This window comes from Mauremys mutica, chromosome 9 (genome assembly GCF_020497125.1).
Source record: "Mauremys mutica isolate MM-2020 ecotype Southern chromosome 9, ASM2049712v1, whole genome shotgun sequence".
NCBI lineage: Eukaryota > Metazoa > Chordata > Testudines > Geoemydidae > Mauremys > Mauremys mutica.
This window is the reverse complement of record NC_059080.1, coordinates 105,309,832-105,327,480: the sequence shown is the minus strand read 5'-3', so window position 1 is coordinate 105,327,480 and position 17,649 is coordinate 105,309,832. Positions and strand designations below refer to the sequence as shown.

Sequence of the window (17,649 nt, the reverse complement as noted above, 5' to 3'; positions counted from 1 at the left end):
TAAAATAATGTATTTTGTTATTTAAATATTACCAAGTGCAAAAAAGGCATATGGTACCAGTGGAACACAATAAGGCATGTCAGAGAAGGGAGAGTTCTGGAAAAAACAGCACTAAAAATATTAAGTAGGAAGTTCATAAAACCCCTTAATTGGTTGGCATCAGTGAGTAGGAAAACTGGTATTCAGCTGTGAGAAGTATCATCGTGACATATGGGGACGAGAACTGGCACCTAACCAATCATATGTTTGCATGAACTACAGGTGGTATGGGCAGGATTCTGGGCTATGATTCTCTTGAGCTTCAGTACCTAAGCTGATGGCAGCAAGTCATTGCTACTTCAGCACAGAGGTCCATCAATCTTTCTTAAAATTGAAATTAACCCTAAATCTCACAACCACGTACACCAAGCATGTAACATGGATTTCCACAAACAGAGGTCTCACATAACAAATCCAACTGCAGCACGAGGGAAAGGCCACCATGGAGCATAAGTCAGACAAAATGTCTCAACTTCAAAAGAAGAACATTATGGAAAGCTGTTACAAAATTTTGGTGCAAGTCAAATAAGGCAGAAAGATTTAGCTATTTTTGACACTTAGAACAATGCAGTGGTGCTTTTAATGCACTTCTGGCAGAATACTCATTTTTGTTTAGCTACCTTTTAAAATATTTGATAAAACTAATCTTTTATTTGACTTCCTCTACAGTAAATTTTATTGACTTAAAACCATTTAACAATAATTTCATATACTGCATGTATAATGGTCAGAGTCAGTTTCATTGCAAAATAAATAATAATCATGTACTGATTTTAAATAAAACATTAGCCAAAAAATGATTTTAAAAATATGATTATAAAGGCTAGAGAGAATTGCTTATTAGTTGTAGACACATTAATTTTATAACTATTTCATAAACCCATTGCAAATTATGGATAGATTACACAAGAAAGAATTTGTTAACCACAGAAAAAGCACAAGCAAAATGAGATAAATGTGTATATTAAAAGAATAGACAAGAAACATGATAATCATGCAAGCTCCAGTTTCTCAGTTTTCCTTAGAATAAATGGAATTGGCATTTTAATGTTTTCTCTCATTAATATTATATTTAGAGCTGCAATATTTACTTTATTATTACATAGAATCCTTTAAGTAAGAATTCTTGATACATGTCAAAGTAGTATAATATGTAAAATACTGCAGGTAGATATCTTTCATATAGTTACACTGGGGGAAAATACTCAATGACAATTACAGTGAGGTACTAAGGGTATTTTAAAGAGAAACTGAAATATTGACATTTTCAGCTGAAGCAAAAGACTATGAACAGTTTAAGATTAATGAGTGCTTGGAACAGGAACCGTTATTATAGAGAAAGAAATGCAGTTCTCTATCAATGGCAAGCGTAGTTTGTTTTTCCACTCAGTATTTCATGCATATTTTTGGTGCTGTGTTAGTACACAGTTACTGTGTACAAACTTTGTTACAGTCAACATACAAGACTATGATTTAAATACATAGTTAATTCAGTTAACTGTTTACAATTTTATGGTAGACAAGTTACAAAAACATGCGATTATCTTCTCAAGGAATATGTTGTATGGTAATGTTTTGCAAAATTATTCTAGTTTAATTAAAAACAATCACTACAAATATTTAAATGTCTAAAAATGTTCCTTTTGCAACTATCACAGGTTGAGGATGTCAGTTACAAGTAAGATGACAAACTTGAAATTAACGTATAACTTTATCACTGTAAAAAAAAAGTAATCTCCTCAATGGTAAAATGATAAATGCTATAAAATTAAAGAGTAAATTCAAAATATATAAAAATTACTGCACCCTCAGTTGGCATGGTATAATATTCCAATATGTAATTTTGCATGTACAAACTGAAAAAATATAAATAATGATCAGAGTAAGTCTCAAGGCAGTATTAAATTTGGCCGTCAGAAAGTCACTAAAGGTATTTGTTTCCATCTAAAACAGACTATGTGCAAAAATGCAGATACACATTTAAGTGCATTTTACTATTGATACAACTAATTAAAACTTTCAATATGTAACCTGGGCATAGCATACATTATCTAGTAAGCAGGTACCCAAACAGGCACTGTTTAAACTGCTCTGTTGAAAGCGCTGATTAAACAAAATTCTTTTGAGGTTGCTCAGTTGCAGATATGCCTAACAGTACACACCAAGCTATCTTACAAATACCAGTGAAAGGCACATTGCATCATCTGCTGACAGGAACCATGTAATAAAAGAAAGCAGAAGTTGGTCCAATAAAAGATAAGTCCTACTTATCAGGACTGTGGCACCTTATAGACTAACAGACGTTTTGCAGCATGAGCTTTCGTGGGTGAAGAAGTGGGTATTCACCCACGAAAGCTCATGCTGCAAAACGTCCGTTAGTCTATAAGGTGCCACAGGATTCTTTGCTGCTTCTACAGAACCAGACTAACACGGCTACCCCTCTGATACTTTATCAGGACTATATATTCATATTCTTATTACCTTGTCCCTTCAATTTGATTCTGTGAATTTATACAAATCATATAAAGCAAATGATAATATCTAACTTACTAAGTAAACACAATTAAAAAGAAATCTTTGGGATCTATAGCAGTAGCCTACTCTGGATATTGCTGCATTAGCTCTCTCCACTTTTAAAATGATTATAATAAATAACTAGTGTTTTTATTTCCAATGAATTACAAAGTATGTTTTGGCTAAAATGTCAACACATTAGTAATTTAAGTAAGTCCTTAAACTGAAAATGTATTTTAGCTATGCTTATTAGCATATCAGTAGTTGTATAAAATCTGGAAACATCTGTTACAATCCCGATTTTAAGGGGGTTGATTTGATTGTAAAACTGGAGTATTTAGGAAAGATATGGACAAACTGGAGAAAGTCCAGAGAAGAGCAACAAAAATGATTAAAGGTCTAGAAAACATGATCTATGAGGGAAGACTGAAAAAGTAGGGTTTGTTTAGTCTCAAGAAGAGGAGACCGGGAGGGGACATAACAGCAGTTTTCAAGTACATAAAAGGTTGTTACAAGGAGGAGGGAGAAACATTGTTCTCCTTTACCACTAAGAATAGGACAAGAAGCAATGGGCTTAAATTGCAGCAAGGGCGGTTTAGATTGGACATTAGGAAAAACTTTCTGTCACGGTAGTTAAGCATTGGAATAAATTACCTAGGGAGGTTGTGGAATCTTCATCATTGGAGGTTTTAAAGAGCAGGTTAGACAAACACCTGTCAGGGATGGTCTAGATAATACTTAGTTCTGCCATGAGTGCAGGGGACTGAACTACATGACATCTTGTAGTTCCTTCCAGTTTTACGATTCCATGATTCACTCACGGCTCAAAATGATCTAAATCATTGCAGAATATAATTATATTCTAAAATCTGAAAAATGGTGAGGCTATTTTAAAAATAGTAGTAACAGATTTTTCCTGAGACTATTTTGGATGGTCATGCATTACAATTCTAAGCATTTGTAATAATTTGGTGAAACATTAGTTTCCTAAATATTACCTCAGGGTGAATTTTTACTATTTTGTCCTCTAAAACAACAGTTTTTGACATGCATAAACTGCCCTTCAGTTTCTGATGAACCAATAACAAATGAACCAATAAATGTTAACCTAGAGTTTTTGTTAACTGACAATGAGAATCTTTCTCACATAGTCCTTAAGTGACTCAAAATGTAGGTTTATTATCCTGAGACAGACCTACTGACAAAAACTGTTTAGACTTCATTATTAAAAAATTACTGTATAGGGTAGCCACTGTTTAAAATGAAGGAGCAAAGTCACTCTCTCTTCCAAAAGAGACCATTAAGGCTCTGGTCCCATTAAAAATCCATAGCTTTCAAATACTACATCATTTTTTTTGGCATTAATCTATCACCATATAGGACCATTTCTATTTATGGCTCTATCTGAATATTAACAACAACATTCACTCCTAACCTAGTTTTTCAGACGCATTTGGGAACACTGGCAAAACTGAATCAGATTTGTTTATAAAATTACTAGAGTTGTCGATTAATCATAGTTAACTCGTGATTAACTCAAAAAAATTAATTGCTATTAAAAGCAGTTTTAGTTGCACTATTAAATAATAAAATACCAATTGAAACTTATTAAATATTTTGGATGTTTTTCTACATTTTCATATATATTGTATTCTGTGTTATACTTGAAATCAAAGTGTATAATATTTTTGCTTACAAATATTTGCACTGTAAAAATTATAAACAAAATAGTATTTTTCAATTCACCTCATACAAGTACTGTAGCGCAATCTTTTTGTCATGAAAGAACAACTTACAAATGTAGTTTTTTTTTGTTACATGAGTGCACTCAAAAACGAAACAATGTAAAACTTCAGCGCCTACAAGTCCACTCAGTCCTACTTCTTGTTCAGCCAATCACTAAGACAAACAAATTTGTTTACATTTACAGGCATTAATGCTGCCCTCTTCTTATTTATGTCACCCAAAAGTGAGAACAGGCATTTGGCAAGGCACTATTGCAGGGGCGGCTCCAGACACCAGCACGCCAAGCGCGTGCCTGGGGCGGGAAGCCACGGGGGGCGCTCTGCTGGTCGCCGCGAGGGCGGCAGGCAGGTTGCCTTTGGCGGCATGCCTGTGGAGGGTCCGCTGGTCCCGCGGCTTCGGCGGACCTCTCGCAGGCGTGCCGCTGAATCCGCGGGACCGGGGAACTCCCTCAGGCAAGCCGCTGAAGGCAGCCTGCCTGCCGTGCTTGGGGCAGCAAAATACCTAGAGCCACCCCTGACTTTTGTAACCGGCATTGCAAGGTATTTACGTGCCAGATATGCTAACCATTCATATGCCCCTTCATGCTACAGCCACCATTCCAGAGGATATGCTTCTTCACTGACGCTCAGTAAAAAAAATAAGCATTAATTAAATTTCTGACTGAACTCCTTGGGGAAGAACTGTATGTCCCCTGCTCTGTTTTACCCACAATCTGCCATATATTTCCTGTTATAGCAGTCTCGGATAATGACCCGGCACATATTGTTCTAATTTGTCTCTGCCTGTGAGGAGTGGAATATTCTGCAGTCTGCTCCAGGGAGTGGGGCTAGATGGTGACTGGCAGTAGCCTTACACTGAAGGGAGGTGGGGTTAGTGGGTGGGGGTTCCCTTGGGTGGGGAGACCCAGAGTGTGGATGTACTGCCACAGGGGCACCCACCCAGAGAAAGGGGCACCGGGGTCCTGGGAGGGACATGGGGGCCAGCGGTAAGGTGGATCACCAGCCTGCAGGGGGTGATCCAGGACGCTGGAAGAGCTAATTCCCATGGACGACCAGAAGGAGGCGCTGCAGGGGTGAGTCCACTCCTTCCAAGCTTGCTTTCAGAAGTCTTAAAAGAGCAACACTTGGATGCGGAAACTACAGAATTCAAACCACTGAAAAAGAAAATCAACCTTCTGCTGGTGGCATCTGACTCAGATAACGAAAATGAACATGCGTCTGTCCGCACTGCTCTGGATTGTTATCGAGCAGAAGCCATCAACAGCATGGACGAATGTCTTCTGGAATGGCGGTTGAAGCGTGAAGGGACATGGGAATCTTTAACGCATCTGGCACGTAAATATCTTGCAACACCAGCTACAACAGTGCCATGAGAACGCCTGTTCTCATTTTCATGTGACATTGTAAACAAGAAGCAGGCAGCATTATTTCATGCAAATATAAACAAACTTGTTTGCCTGAATGATTGGCTGAACAAGAAGTAGGACTGAGTGGACTTGCTGGCTCTAAAATTTTACATTGTTTTATTTTTGAATGCAGGCTTTTTTTGTACATAATTCTACATCTGTCAGTTCAACTTTCATGATAAGGAGATTGCATTACAGTACTTGTATTAGGTGAATTGAAAAATACTATTTCTTTTGTTTTTTTACTGTGCAAATACTTGTAATCAAAAATAAATATAAAGTGAGCAACGTACACTTTGTATTCTGTGTTATAATTGAAATCAATATATTTGAAAATGTAGAAAACATCCAAAAATATTTAAATAAATGGTATTCTATTACTAACAGTGCAATTTAAAAAGTGTGATTAATTTTTTAATCGCTTGACAACCCTAAAAATTACCATTTGCTAAATAATAATTTTTAGAATGAACTAGTTTTGTCTGACAGACGTTTTAATTTTTAACTGTTATAATTAAATAAGGAAAGTTAAATCCACATACATAAGCCAGTCAAGAATGTTACCTTCCATATTAATTAAAAAAGTAATTAACATTTCATAAACTCACCCCTTTATCGCCTCTCATTTTGGAATTAAATTTCACTGTCTTTAAGCGGGCTCTTTCTTTCTTCTCAACCCTGTGAGAAAAATGAAAAAAATGTCACTCTCTCAACATGATCCTTATACTGCCAATCCTAATGCTATAAAATACTACAGCTTTCATATTATCTGTTGAAGATGTGCTTCCAGCATGATGGGATGAGGTGTGAACACATACACATATTCAGTCTGCACAGGGCAATATGAGAAAAATTAATTTTAATTCTCAAACAATATACTGTAGGTTCTGAATGGCAGGGATCCAATAAGGACAGAGACAAATTAGAATCTTTTAGCTATGAGGACACAACTTTCTTATTATTCTTTAGTTTAAACCAAGGAAACTCCTTAAGGCACTCTGTCCAGGCAACAGAGTTAAATGAAGGAAAGCAACAGCTATGCTGAGCTCTCGCTTTCCTTCCTTCACTGTTGATACCCAAATCCAGAGCATCCTGTCATTTCCCAGGACTGACTCAGGCCTATAGCCAGGGTGGATAAAAATCAATGATTAAAAAAAAAATCAGATTTTTTTTATTTAATTTTTTTTTGATAAAATACTTTTTGAGGAAAAACCTATTTAAAGTTTTAATTAAGATACATTATAGCTCAAAGATATCTCATCATGGAATAGGGATTATAAATTCTAATTCTATAGTATCAGACAATATAAGAAACCCTAAGAAAATTTTGTAAATGAGTTCCAGTAGTTCATGGATTAGGGACCAATTCTTATGGGGTTCCAGGGGCTTCTGTATAGATTATTTAGGTTAATCTTTCTATCTACCCAATGGGACTCGGTGCTCAGTCTAGAAGATACCATCAGAGATGCTTAGTTTTGAAGTTCTCAAACTGTGGATTTGTGTCTCCAGAGATAACATGCTTGTTAACAGCAAAAATGTTTTTAAACAGATAAATAATATACAGAGGTGAGAAATAGAGACCTCAACCCTATTGTCCCTCTGCACATTTGTGTACACAGAGTCAATCCCTTACCTCTTTCTCAAAGTGCAGAGTTTCAAAAAAGTTCATTGAATAGAAGATAGTTGGGGGTGGAATAGATCTGGACAAGGAGAAGAAGTCTGGTGATAAATGTGAGATGGGAGGGACAGGCAGCAGAAACAAAAGTGAAGCTGTTTGAGCAGCATATTCCAGAAGTCTTGAGGTCTTTCTGAGTGTAGCCTTAACTGATTTGAGATCTACCATACCACTCTCTCACTAGAAGGGAAAATCTATAATGGCAGCAGGCCATAAGAGACCCAGTGTGGGAATATTTTAATGAAGTTCCTCTACCTGTGGGTAAGACACGCATGCGTGCAAAATGCAAATGGTTAAACAAAGAAATGCAAGGCCTGCTTGCTTGAATGAAACAACATCATGATAAGTGTTCCTTCTCAGGAGGAAGCTGCGTTGAAGATGATGAAAGGAACATGTCTGAACATGCAGGATCTTCAGGTTGGTAAACTTTATTTCATACTTCTTTCTTAAGGACTGGCTGTCTTCCTTCTGCGCTATTCTTGAATTCTCATGTTTGAGCAAAAAATATAGTTGTGATAAAAAATAAATAGCTGAAAAAGGCAGATCTTCCTTTTACAATTTCACCTTTAAAGTAGTACTGAGTGTCAGTGAATATAACGAGTAATACTAAATGAGCAGTATGGTAATAATGATTAAATAACTGCATTGACTTATTTTGTTTAGAAGACTTCATCCTGAACATACAGGATTCTGAAGACTACCCACTTTCAAGATCACCATCATTTTCTATAGTTTCAGAGTTATCTGCCAATGATAGTATTTCAGTCACACCATGTAGGTCACATAGCCACAGTATATCACCTGTAGCAAAAAGAAAAAAAAAATCTCCATCGTCCAGAAACAACCATAGATAAGTTTTTTATAAGAACCAGCAGATTACAAAAAGAGATAATTGATGAAAAAATTGCCCGGTTTGTTTATGCAACAAACTCTCCTTTCCGTAGGATTGAGAACCCCCACTTCATTAACATGGTTCAGTTATGAAGACCATGATGCAGTCCACCCAGCATACTGTACGGATGTCGCAGGCAAATTGCTGGATAAAGTGTATGAAAGAAATTGAGCAGTGTGCAAAAGGTATAGAGGGTGAAATTGTTAACCTGAATCTTGATGGGTGGAGCAATGTCCACAATGATCCTGTTGTATGTGCTTGTGTGACAATAGAAGATGGGAATGTCTTCCTTACAGAAACAATTGATACATCAGGAAATGCACACACAGCGGAATACTGACAAGAAGTTGCAGTAAAAGCTATAACAAACTGTGAAAAAAAATTCAAATGTCTACTATGCAGCTTGGTCACAGACAATGCTGCAAATGTATCCAAGCTGAGAAGAAATGATTTAGAATAGAGTCCCAAGCTAATAATGTACGGTTGCAGTGCTCATTTGATGCACCTCCTAGCCAAAGACTTCAGTGTTCCAGAAATAAAGGCTAATGATGTTGAAATTGCAAAATACTTCTGTAACAACCACTTTGCAGCAGCTGCTCTGAAAAAGTGGGAGGAACCAAGCTAACTCTCTCACAAGATGTGCGATGGAACTCAGTAGTAGACTGTTTTGAGCACTATATCAAGAACTGGCCTAACTGATGACAGTTTGTGAACAAAATCCTGAAAAATTAGATGGCACTGTCACAGCTAAAGTTCTCAACATTGGGGGGAGGGATAGCTCAGTGGTTTGAGCATTGGCCTGCTAAACCCAGGGTTGTGAGTTCAATCCTTGAGGAGGCCACTTAGGGATCTGGGGCAAAAATTGGTCCTGCTAGTGAAGGCGCAGGGGGCTGGACTCGATGACCTTTCAAGGTCCCTTCCAATTCTAGGAGATTGGTATATCTCCAATTATTACCTTTACGAGAAATGTTGAACACGTGCCAAGTACCCTGAAGCCTATTTCTGTAGCCTTGAACAAAATGCAGGGAAATAACTGTTTTATTGCTGATGCTGTTGAAATTTGGAAGGAACTGAGTGAGTTCTTAAAAAGAGAAATATGCAATGACAGTATTAAATTACAAGCATTAAAAAAATGAATGGGACAAGCACTATTTCCAGCTCATTTTCTTGCAAATATTCTCAATACTCAGTACCAGTGTCAAACCTTAACTGCTGAAGAGGAGGAGTTGGCTATGACATGGACATCCAACTATCATCCCTCCATAATGCCAACTATAATAAATCTCAGAGCTAAGGGTGAACCATTCAAGAAATATGTTTGCTGATGATGTTTTAAAGGAAGTCACACCAGTGAACTGGTGGAAGTCACTTAAGCATTTAGATTCTGAGACTGTTTAAGTCAGATGTCGGCAACATTTCAGAAGTGGTGTGCCGAATCTTCATTTATTCACTCTAATTTAAGGTTTCGCGTGCCAGTAATACATTTTAACATTTTTAGAAGGTCTCATTCTATAAGTCTATAATATATACTAAACTATTGTTGTATGTAAAGTAAATAAGGTTTTTAAAATGTTTAAGAAGCTTCATTTAAAATTAAATTAAAATGCAGAACCCCCCAGACTAGTGGCCAGGACCTGGGCTGTGTGAGTATCCCTGAAAATCTGCTCACGTGCCGCCTTCGGCACACGTGCCATAGGTTGCCTACCCCTGGTTTAAGTGATAATCTCACTTTTAACAGCAGTAACAGGAAAATGAAGGTGAAGATGACCGAGTTAGCTGCAAAAGCCAATATTTTAAGGTTCTCATGTTGACCTGGCTGACAGTCGTTTTAATTTTTGTTTTTAAATATTTCATTTAAATATTTTAGTTTAAAAACAATTTGAACAAAAACAAACCTGATTTTAAAAAACTTAAATGATTAACTAAATTCAAAAATTCATATGCTTGTTTTGTTAAAATATTCTCTGTTTGCTGTTGAAGAAAAATAAAAATCCAGAATACATAACGTTGTTTTAGTTAAATAAAATAATTTAAATGTCTGGTGATGTTCTCCTCTTAATGCAGCCTGGCAAGAAAATACTCCAAATATTAATGATGAACCTGTTGAATTGGAGATAGTTCACCCAATTACTTCATAAATATCTGCTACAATTACCTTTGGTAAATGAAATAACCAAACAATCATTCATTTTGTGATATAGCTGTAAAACTGATCTGAAAAGTTTTCAAAACAAATCACTTTAAAAATGTATAGAGTGTACCTTCTAAAAATGAAACCTACATCTATCTCTGAGTTGTGAAGAATATGTATTAAGGTTATAACAACCAACAAGAATCATGTGCCAGCAATGCCCCTTTGCCATGTACATTGGCCAAATCGGACAGTCTCTATGTAAAAGAATGAATGGACGCAAATCGGACATTAGGAATGGTAACATACAAAAGCCAGTAGCAGAACACTTCAATCTCCCTGGACATTCTATAACTGATTTAAAAGTATTCATACTTGAACAAAAAAACTTGAAAAACAGACTTCAAAGCAGGGCCGGCTCCAGGCAACAGCTTATCAAGCAGGTGCTTGGGGCAGCCACTCCGGAAAGGGGCGGCAAGTCCAGGTATTTGGCGGCGGGTCCCTCACTCCTGGTTGGAGTGAAGGACCTCCCGCTGAATTGCCGCAGATCGTGATCATGGCCTTTTTTTTTTTTTTTTTTTTTTTTTGTGCGCGCGCTGCTTGGAGCAGCAAAACCCCTGGAGCCGGCCCTGCTTCAAAGAGAAACTGCAGAACTAAAATTCATTTGCAAATGTAACACCATTAATTTGGGCTTGAATAGGGACTGGGAGTAGCTAGTTCACTACAAAAGCAACTTTCCCTTTCCTGGTATTTATACCTCCTCATCAATTATTGGAAGTAGACTACATCCACCCTGACAGAATTGGTCCTGACAAAACTGGTTCTCCACTTGTAAAGTAACTCCCTTCTCTTCATGTGTCAGTATAAAAATGCCTGCATCTGTAATTTTCACTCCATACATCTGAAGAAGTAGGTTTTTTACCAACGAAAGCTTATGCCCAAATAAATCGGTTAGTGTTTAAGGTGCTGCTGGATTCCTTGTTTTTTTAACCAACAAGAATGTGCTTTTATGTAGAAATCCATGATTAAATCGAGTCTTCCTAACTAGTGATTTAAAACACGATTTAAATAAATTTGATTTAAATCAAATCCACCCTGCCTGTAGCTGTTCAAATGATTAGCCAAGGGGATAGTGAGGCTGGGATGGAGCAAGAAGAGGCCTGCTTCTGCCTCATACTGCCTTTTACAGGCCTCCTATGCTGCCTGCTGGCCAATCCCACTCTTTGCCATTGCTTGTCTTCCAACAAGGAAAAGTTGCCAGTGGCTGACAGGTACAGTGATTTCAAATGGGATGTGGCTTATCCTTCCTGCCCCACAATTTGGGCTGGCCTCTTTTTAATTTCTTTCAGTAAGACCATGTAAGATCACACTTCCATAACCGACTGATACATTTGTTATAAAACTCCAACTACTAAGAAGCTGTGAAACAGAATAAAGCCCCAATTTTACAATGGGACCAACATGAATTCAACAGCAGGACTAGGGCCCAAATTTCTAATACAGTAAAAATGACAGTTCATACATAAAAGTTATATATTTTAATAGGCAGATACCAACATCAAAAATGATAAATGGCTGGGTTGTGAAACATCTACACAGCAATATGGGTTTTGCCATACTGGATCAGAACCATGGTTCATTTGTCCACTATCCTGCCTCTAACAGTACCCAGCACCAGAGGGGTGCAAGAAACCCCACTTTGGGCAAAGGTGTGAGATAATCTGCAGTCTGTATTAGATCTTCTAATCCCATTAGTTAAATATTGTCTTAAACCCTGAAGGCTGAGATTTAACAACTCTTCCAAAATCTACATTAGCATTGATAACAACAACTTGGATATTCTTTTTAGACATACAAATGTCAAATGTATTTTTCACCTGTATTTTGGCGTGGCAGGCCATTATTTACAGATTATAATAATTATTTAATTACAAATGTATGCTACAGGATGTTTTCATAGAGTGGATTAAATAAACCAGTTGTTTTAAAACAGAAAACTTGAAAAACAAAGTCACCTGCACTTGAGTCATCAGCAAGCTCTGATCTGTGGACATTGACATCCCCAGTTCAGGTCTCTAGCACTCGAGCTACAAGAGTAATTGCTATTCTGTATTTAGTTCAGCCATCAGAGGAGGGAAGGCGTGATACACAGCTTCCAACTGGGTGACACAACTACTTGGGAGACAGCATAGCATACTATAGAGCACGGTTTCTAGCCTTGGCTCTGGGAGAAGATAGTGGGTTAGTGGTCAGAAATCGAATAATCTGAGAAGGAGTTTGGCCTAAGAGAGAAGATCTTGGAAATAATAAGATTGATGAAGTGCACGGGAAAAAAAAAAACACTGTCAGAGATTTTGAACTCATGGGCGCCTGTTTCCGAGCTCAATGAACTTTCCTCCAGACATCTCTTTCCCTCTCGAAGTGGATACGTTACATCATCACTGCTAAATAGAGCAGGTGCAGCTTGATTTCTTTTCAGTTATTGAGAAAAAGTTAAAACTCATGTCACAGATAAATATCTTCAATATAAATTATATTGTATTATTCAGCACACAAAGAGCAACATGTTGAGCATTGCATAGATATCAGAGTGATAGATTTCTTGCAAAGGATATCTTCCCCTCCTCCCCAACCCTCCAAGAAACAAATCCTAAGAAAAACTCTGAAAAAGGGTCAATCTAAAATTACTATTTTTTTCGGTATCATCCCAATTTTCATTGAACCACCATGAAAAATTAAAATAGTACACAAAGTTTACGATGTTTCATTTTTTTGTCATTTTATTGAGATTGTCACAAAATAAAGGCTTAAAGCTCTTGTTAAATTGATAACTTCTGACTTGACTAACTCTGGAGTCATGACCAACAACTCCATAAGAAACAGTATTACTTTTTACTTCTTAATTTGTAGATGTCAAAGCAGTTAAAGGAAATGAAGCACGATTAAACCCACTTTTAGTGGCAGCACAAAGAGGTTAAGTGACATTCACAAAGTGAGAGTTGGAAATAGAACCCAGGTCTCCTGTCTTCAGCCATGTGCTCTAACCCGGAGGCTGCAAATATCTCTTACTAATATGTAATAATCTAGTGTAGTGCTGACTGGCATACTCTTCTCATAAAAACACTTTGGAGGAACGTATGAGGGACCATTAAATTGAGATGAGACACTACTTAATTTGTGCATGATTACAAATACAACCACTATTTCAATGGCAAATATCTCAGACTGAACAAATACCATGAAATATACCTTCGTTTGCTCGGAATCACTCCAGTTTCATCACTTTCTCCATCTGGTGTCACCTGCCGTGCCTGCCACCACTCATCATCAGAAGCATTAATGACATGGAGGATGTTGCCAAATTTGAAGTTCAGTCCCTGACTGGGAAGACCACTGTCTTTAGTCTTGTCGTAGTCAAAGAGAGCTCTAAATTCAGAAAAAAATCATTAAGTATAGAGGACTGGCAGGCACAAAACAGACATGTCTGAAGAAACCTCATATTTTCCAATAAACAAATCACCCAGAAGAGCCCATTTTAAATTACTTTTTTGGTTTTGAGTATCTTTAAAACACAGGACTACTGAATTATTGTAAATTTTTACTGAATGCAGAATGTTTGGTTGGCCCTGTACTGAGTCATAGTAGTTGCTCTCAAAGAAGTCACTTAAGATAGATATGGATAGAACAGCTTAATCACAAGTCTCACGCTACTTGGTGTTTTATTTAAAGCCACAACCCTGGAGGCAAGTGAGTAAGTGAAAACCTTAGCTTTCGTTAAAAAGAAAAGTTCCTAGAATTTGTGACTGTGGAGGAAAAGGTTGAAAATATGACCTGTATACAACCTAAAGGCTCAAACACCAAAAATCAAATGAGAAGAACCATAATATTTGTCTTAAATCTCATTATTTTTAAAGCTAATCTCTCAATTTTCTGAAGCCAGACTCATGATTTTTGAATGCATGGGGTTGGCAATTCTGATGCATGGTCTATTTGGGGGAGTCTTATCTCCTCTCTGGTGGCACTTTGCATAAATTCATGCATTTTAAGGCTAGAAGGGATTATGATCAACTAGTCTGAGTTCCTTCATTACACTGGGCAAAAAACCTCACTCAGTGATTTTTAAAGTAAGTTCATAACTTTAGTTTGAGCTATAGCATATCTTTTAATAAGATATCTAATCCTGATTTAAAGACTTCAGGTGATGGAGAATCCATAACATCCCTACGTAAGTGTGACCCAGGGACTTCCAGGTGACAACAGGCAGAGGCTCGGGGTCCATAGGGTTTTGATAACTACGGTCTGATATCTTCATAGCAGTTCACAAAAGGGTGGCATATGAGATCTCTACCAAGGGCCAGTAGCCCACTGGTTGTCATAATTATTGCAAGATGTTTCTAAGGGAAATACTTTAAGAGAGATGTAAAATGTAAAATATTAGGTTCCAACCCTGTTGAGGTAAAGCTTGTCACCTGAGTCAAGGCAAGCCTCACGGCTAACTCAATCAACATACAGAAAAATGAACATACATGGAGACAGGCTATGTTTACTAACTGGACTGTTTGCAAAGACAAAAGAACCCCAAGGTAAGTCTTGGAAGAGGGTTAAGAGACAATAGCCTGTAACTGCATAAAAAAAGTGGACGGGGGCAAGATTTTGTCCTTCACCCAGGAGGCAAGCTAACAGTGTGGCTGTCCCATTAAAAAAGGGCCACAGACAGCCTGTCTATGAAGCGCTGGTGAGAAATACTTCAGTAGACATGAGAATATTTTGTTAATTACGTCTAGGCTTTAGAATGCATGTTATGATTTTATTTAATAGATAACCATTTGTTTCCAATACTTCTACCTGCTATTACTTGAATCTCTATGCTTTGTTTAATAAACCTGTATTAAGTAAACCAAAGTGCTCTGTGTTAAGCGTAGCGGTTATCTGAGGTGGAACGGGTAAGCTGGGGTATACTGTTTCTTTGGAAGCAGCGAATCTGTGAGTGTCCGGTGGATCCAGGACTGGGCACTCCAGTTTGATGCTCAGACAGCTTGGAGGTTAGAGTGTGCCTCCTGCTAACTTGTAGAGAGACAACTGGGCCTGTGTAGCCTAGAGGGGACTGCTCATGTTGCCAGTGGCTTGTGGAGATGGAGTGCAGAACCCTAGCAGGCACAGAGAAGGCTTCCTCACACTAAGGGCAGATGCTAGTAAGGTGCTTCACAACCCTGGGTACCCCTTGGGAAGCACCCCTGTAAGTTGTTGAGAAGGTTCATTATACCTTATTTCTAGTCTGAATTTTTCAGCTTCAGCTTCCAACCACTGGATCACATAATGCCTTTTTCTGCTACATCAAAGGGTCATAGTTACCACACTGCATGTTCAACTGGTTATCTGCTGTGACCCAAGTCCTTTTCAGTCACTCTTTACAAGGGTACATTCCCATAAGTGTGACTTACATTCCTTGTTCCTGGACTTCCATTTGGCTTTGTTAAAATGCATGTTGTTCAAATAAGCCCACCTTACTAACTGATCCAGGTTGGTCTGTATAATGACTTGGCCTCATCAATATTTACCACTCTACCCTGTTTGTATCATCTACAGATTTTACCAGCACTGATTTTATATTTTATTCTAGATCACTAATAAAAATATTAAATACCATGGGCCAAGAACAGATACCTCTAGGACCCCACCACAAACATCACCAGTGGATGACTACTCTCCATTCATAATTACTTTATGAGATCAATCAGTTAACAAATTTAAAATCTATTAATATGCACTACACTGATTTTGTATTATGCTAATTATTTTTATATATATATATATATATATATATATATGTGTGTGTGTGTGTGTGTGTGTGTGATGGAGGACAAAGCTAAATGCCTTACAGAAGTATAAGTATATTATGTCCACAAAGAGTGTGCTTTCCATAAACCCATGTTGATTGGGTACTGGCATTCATCAATATGGCATTAATATTACTATCTTTTAATTCTGTACTGACAGCATTCCATACTAGCCTTTCCATGATTTTTCCTAGTACCAAAGGCAGGCTAACCAGACTAAAAGTTTCTTGGATCATCCCAATTTCCCTTTTAAATTGGCACAACACTGGCTTTTATCCAGTTCTCCAGAACTTCATGATTGTTCCAAGATTTGTTTAAAAAAAAAAAAATCAACCTTAATTGTTCAGAGAGCCAATTTTCTTAATAATCATCAGTGTAAGTTATCCAGTCTTGTGGATTTAAAAATGTTTAACTATAACAGTTACTTTATTATTATTTATTGTTTGTATTACCACAGTGCGCAAGAGCCCAGTCATGGACCAGGAGCGGTACAAATATAGAATACAAAAGACAGTCCCCTGCCCCAAAGAGTTTACAATCTAAGTTTAATATCATCCTTAATGACTGACAGAATAGAAAGCATTTCCTTATCACTATAATATATGAACACATCCTCCTCCTTCTGAGCTCAAAACAGAAATACTTGTTGAATAATTCTGCATTTTTTACATCACGATTGAGTCTAGTATCAGACCTATAACACTGCTAGGATTTTGTTTGTTCCCAATCTATTTAAATAATTCCTTCTTATTGTTGTTAATCCTACTGACCAAGATTTTTTCACTGATATCTTTAGCTTCCCTTATTAACTGTAAACATTTTTAACTGCTGATTTGTACTCACTGCTATCAGCATCCTTATTTTCCCATTTGTTATATATATAATTTTTTAAAATTAATTGTCGTTGCCCTGATTTATTTTTTAACCAAAGACTTAAGAACTATGGGGTTTTTGGATATTTAATTAAACATTTTTAATTTCCAATTACCATTTACATTTTTATATTTAAATATTTCCTCCTTCTGAATTTTGCTCAAAATTGATTTCACCTGTGGAAATTTGGCCTTAAGCACCAAATGTAGATGCTACTGGTCAGGACTATATTCTGTTTGCTCATAGAAAATGAAAATTAGATTGTGATCACTTGCACCTAGGAAGTATAAATTTTTCATTTAGAGACCAATTTATCTGTATCCAACAGAATAACCATGTTGACTGTACACATAATTCTTTATTGGGAAAGATATATAACTCACTACTATCAGATATAAAGAAAAATGTGCACATATTGTTATGGTTTATATATTTGTAAATATTTACTGTGCTGATATATTTCATGTCCATGTTTCTAATATTTAATATTAAACTGAGGCTTTAAGCTTTAAGTGGAGTTTTCAGCCTTACTGTTTT

The 17,649-nt window shown here is 37.0% G+C and overlaps 1 protein-coding gene across 8 annotated transcripts in view; it reads right to left on the bottom strand.

The window, feature by feature from the left end:
- The window catches only part of DLG1 (discs large MAGUK scaffold protein 1), a 740,792-nt gene that overhangs the window by 33,098 nt on the left and 690,045 nt on the right, over positions 1–17,649 (bottom strand). For all 8 annotated transcript variants that reach the window (XM_045030010.1, XM_045030012.1, XM_045030020.1 and 5 more), the window contains 2 exons: positions 13,652–13,828; positions 6,313–6,382 (listed from right to left, as the gene is read on the bottom strand). In XM_045030010.1, the coding sequence (XP_044885945.1) occupies positions 6,313–6,382; positions 13,652–13,828 (247 nt within the window). The remainder of the gene's footprint in view (positions 1–6,312; positions 6,383–13,651; positions 13,829–17,649) is intronic.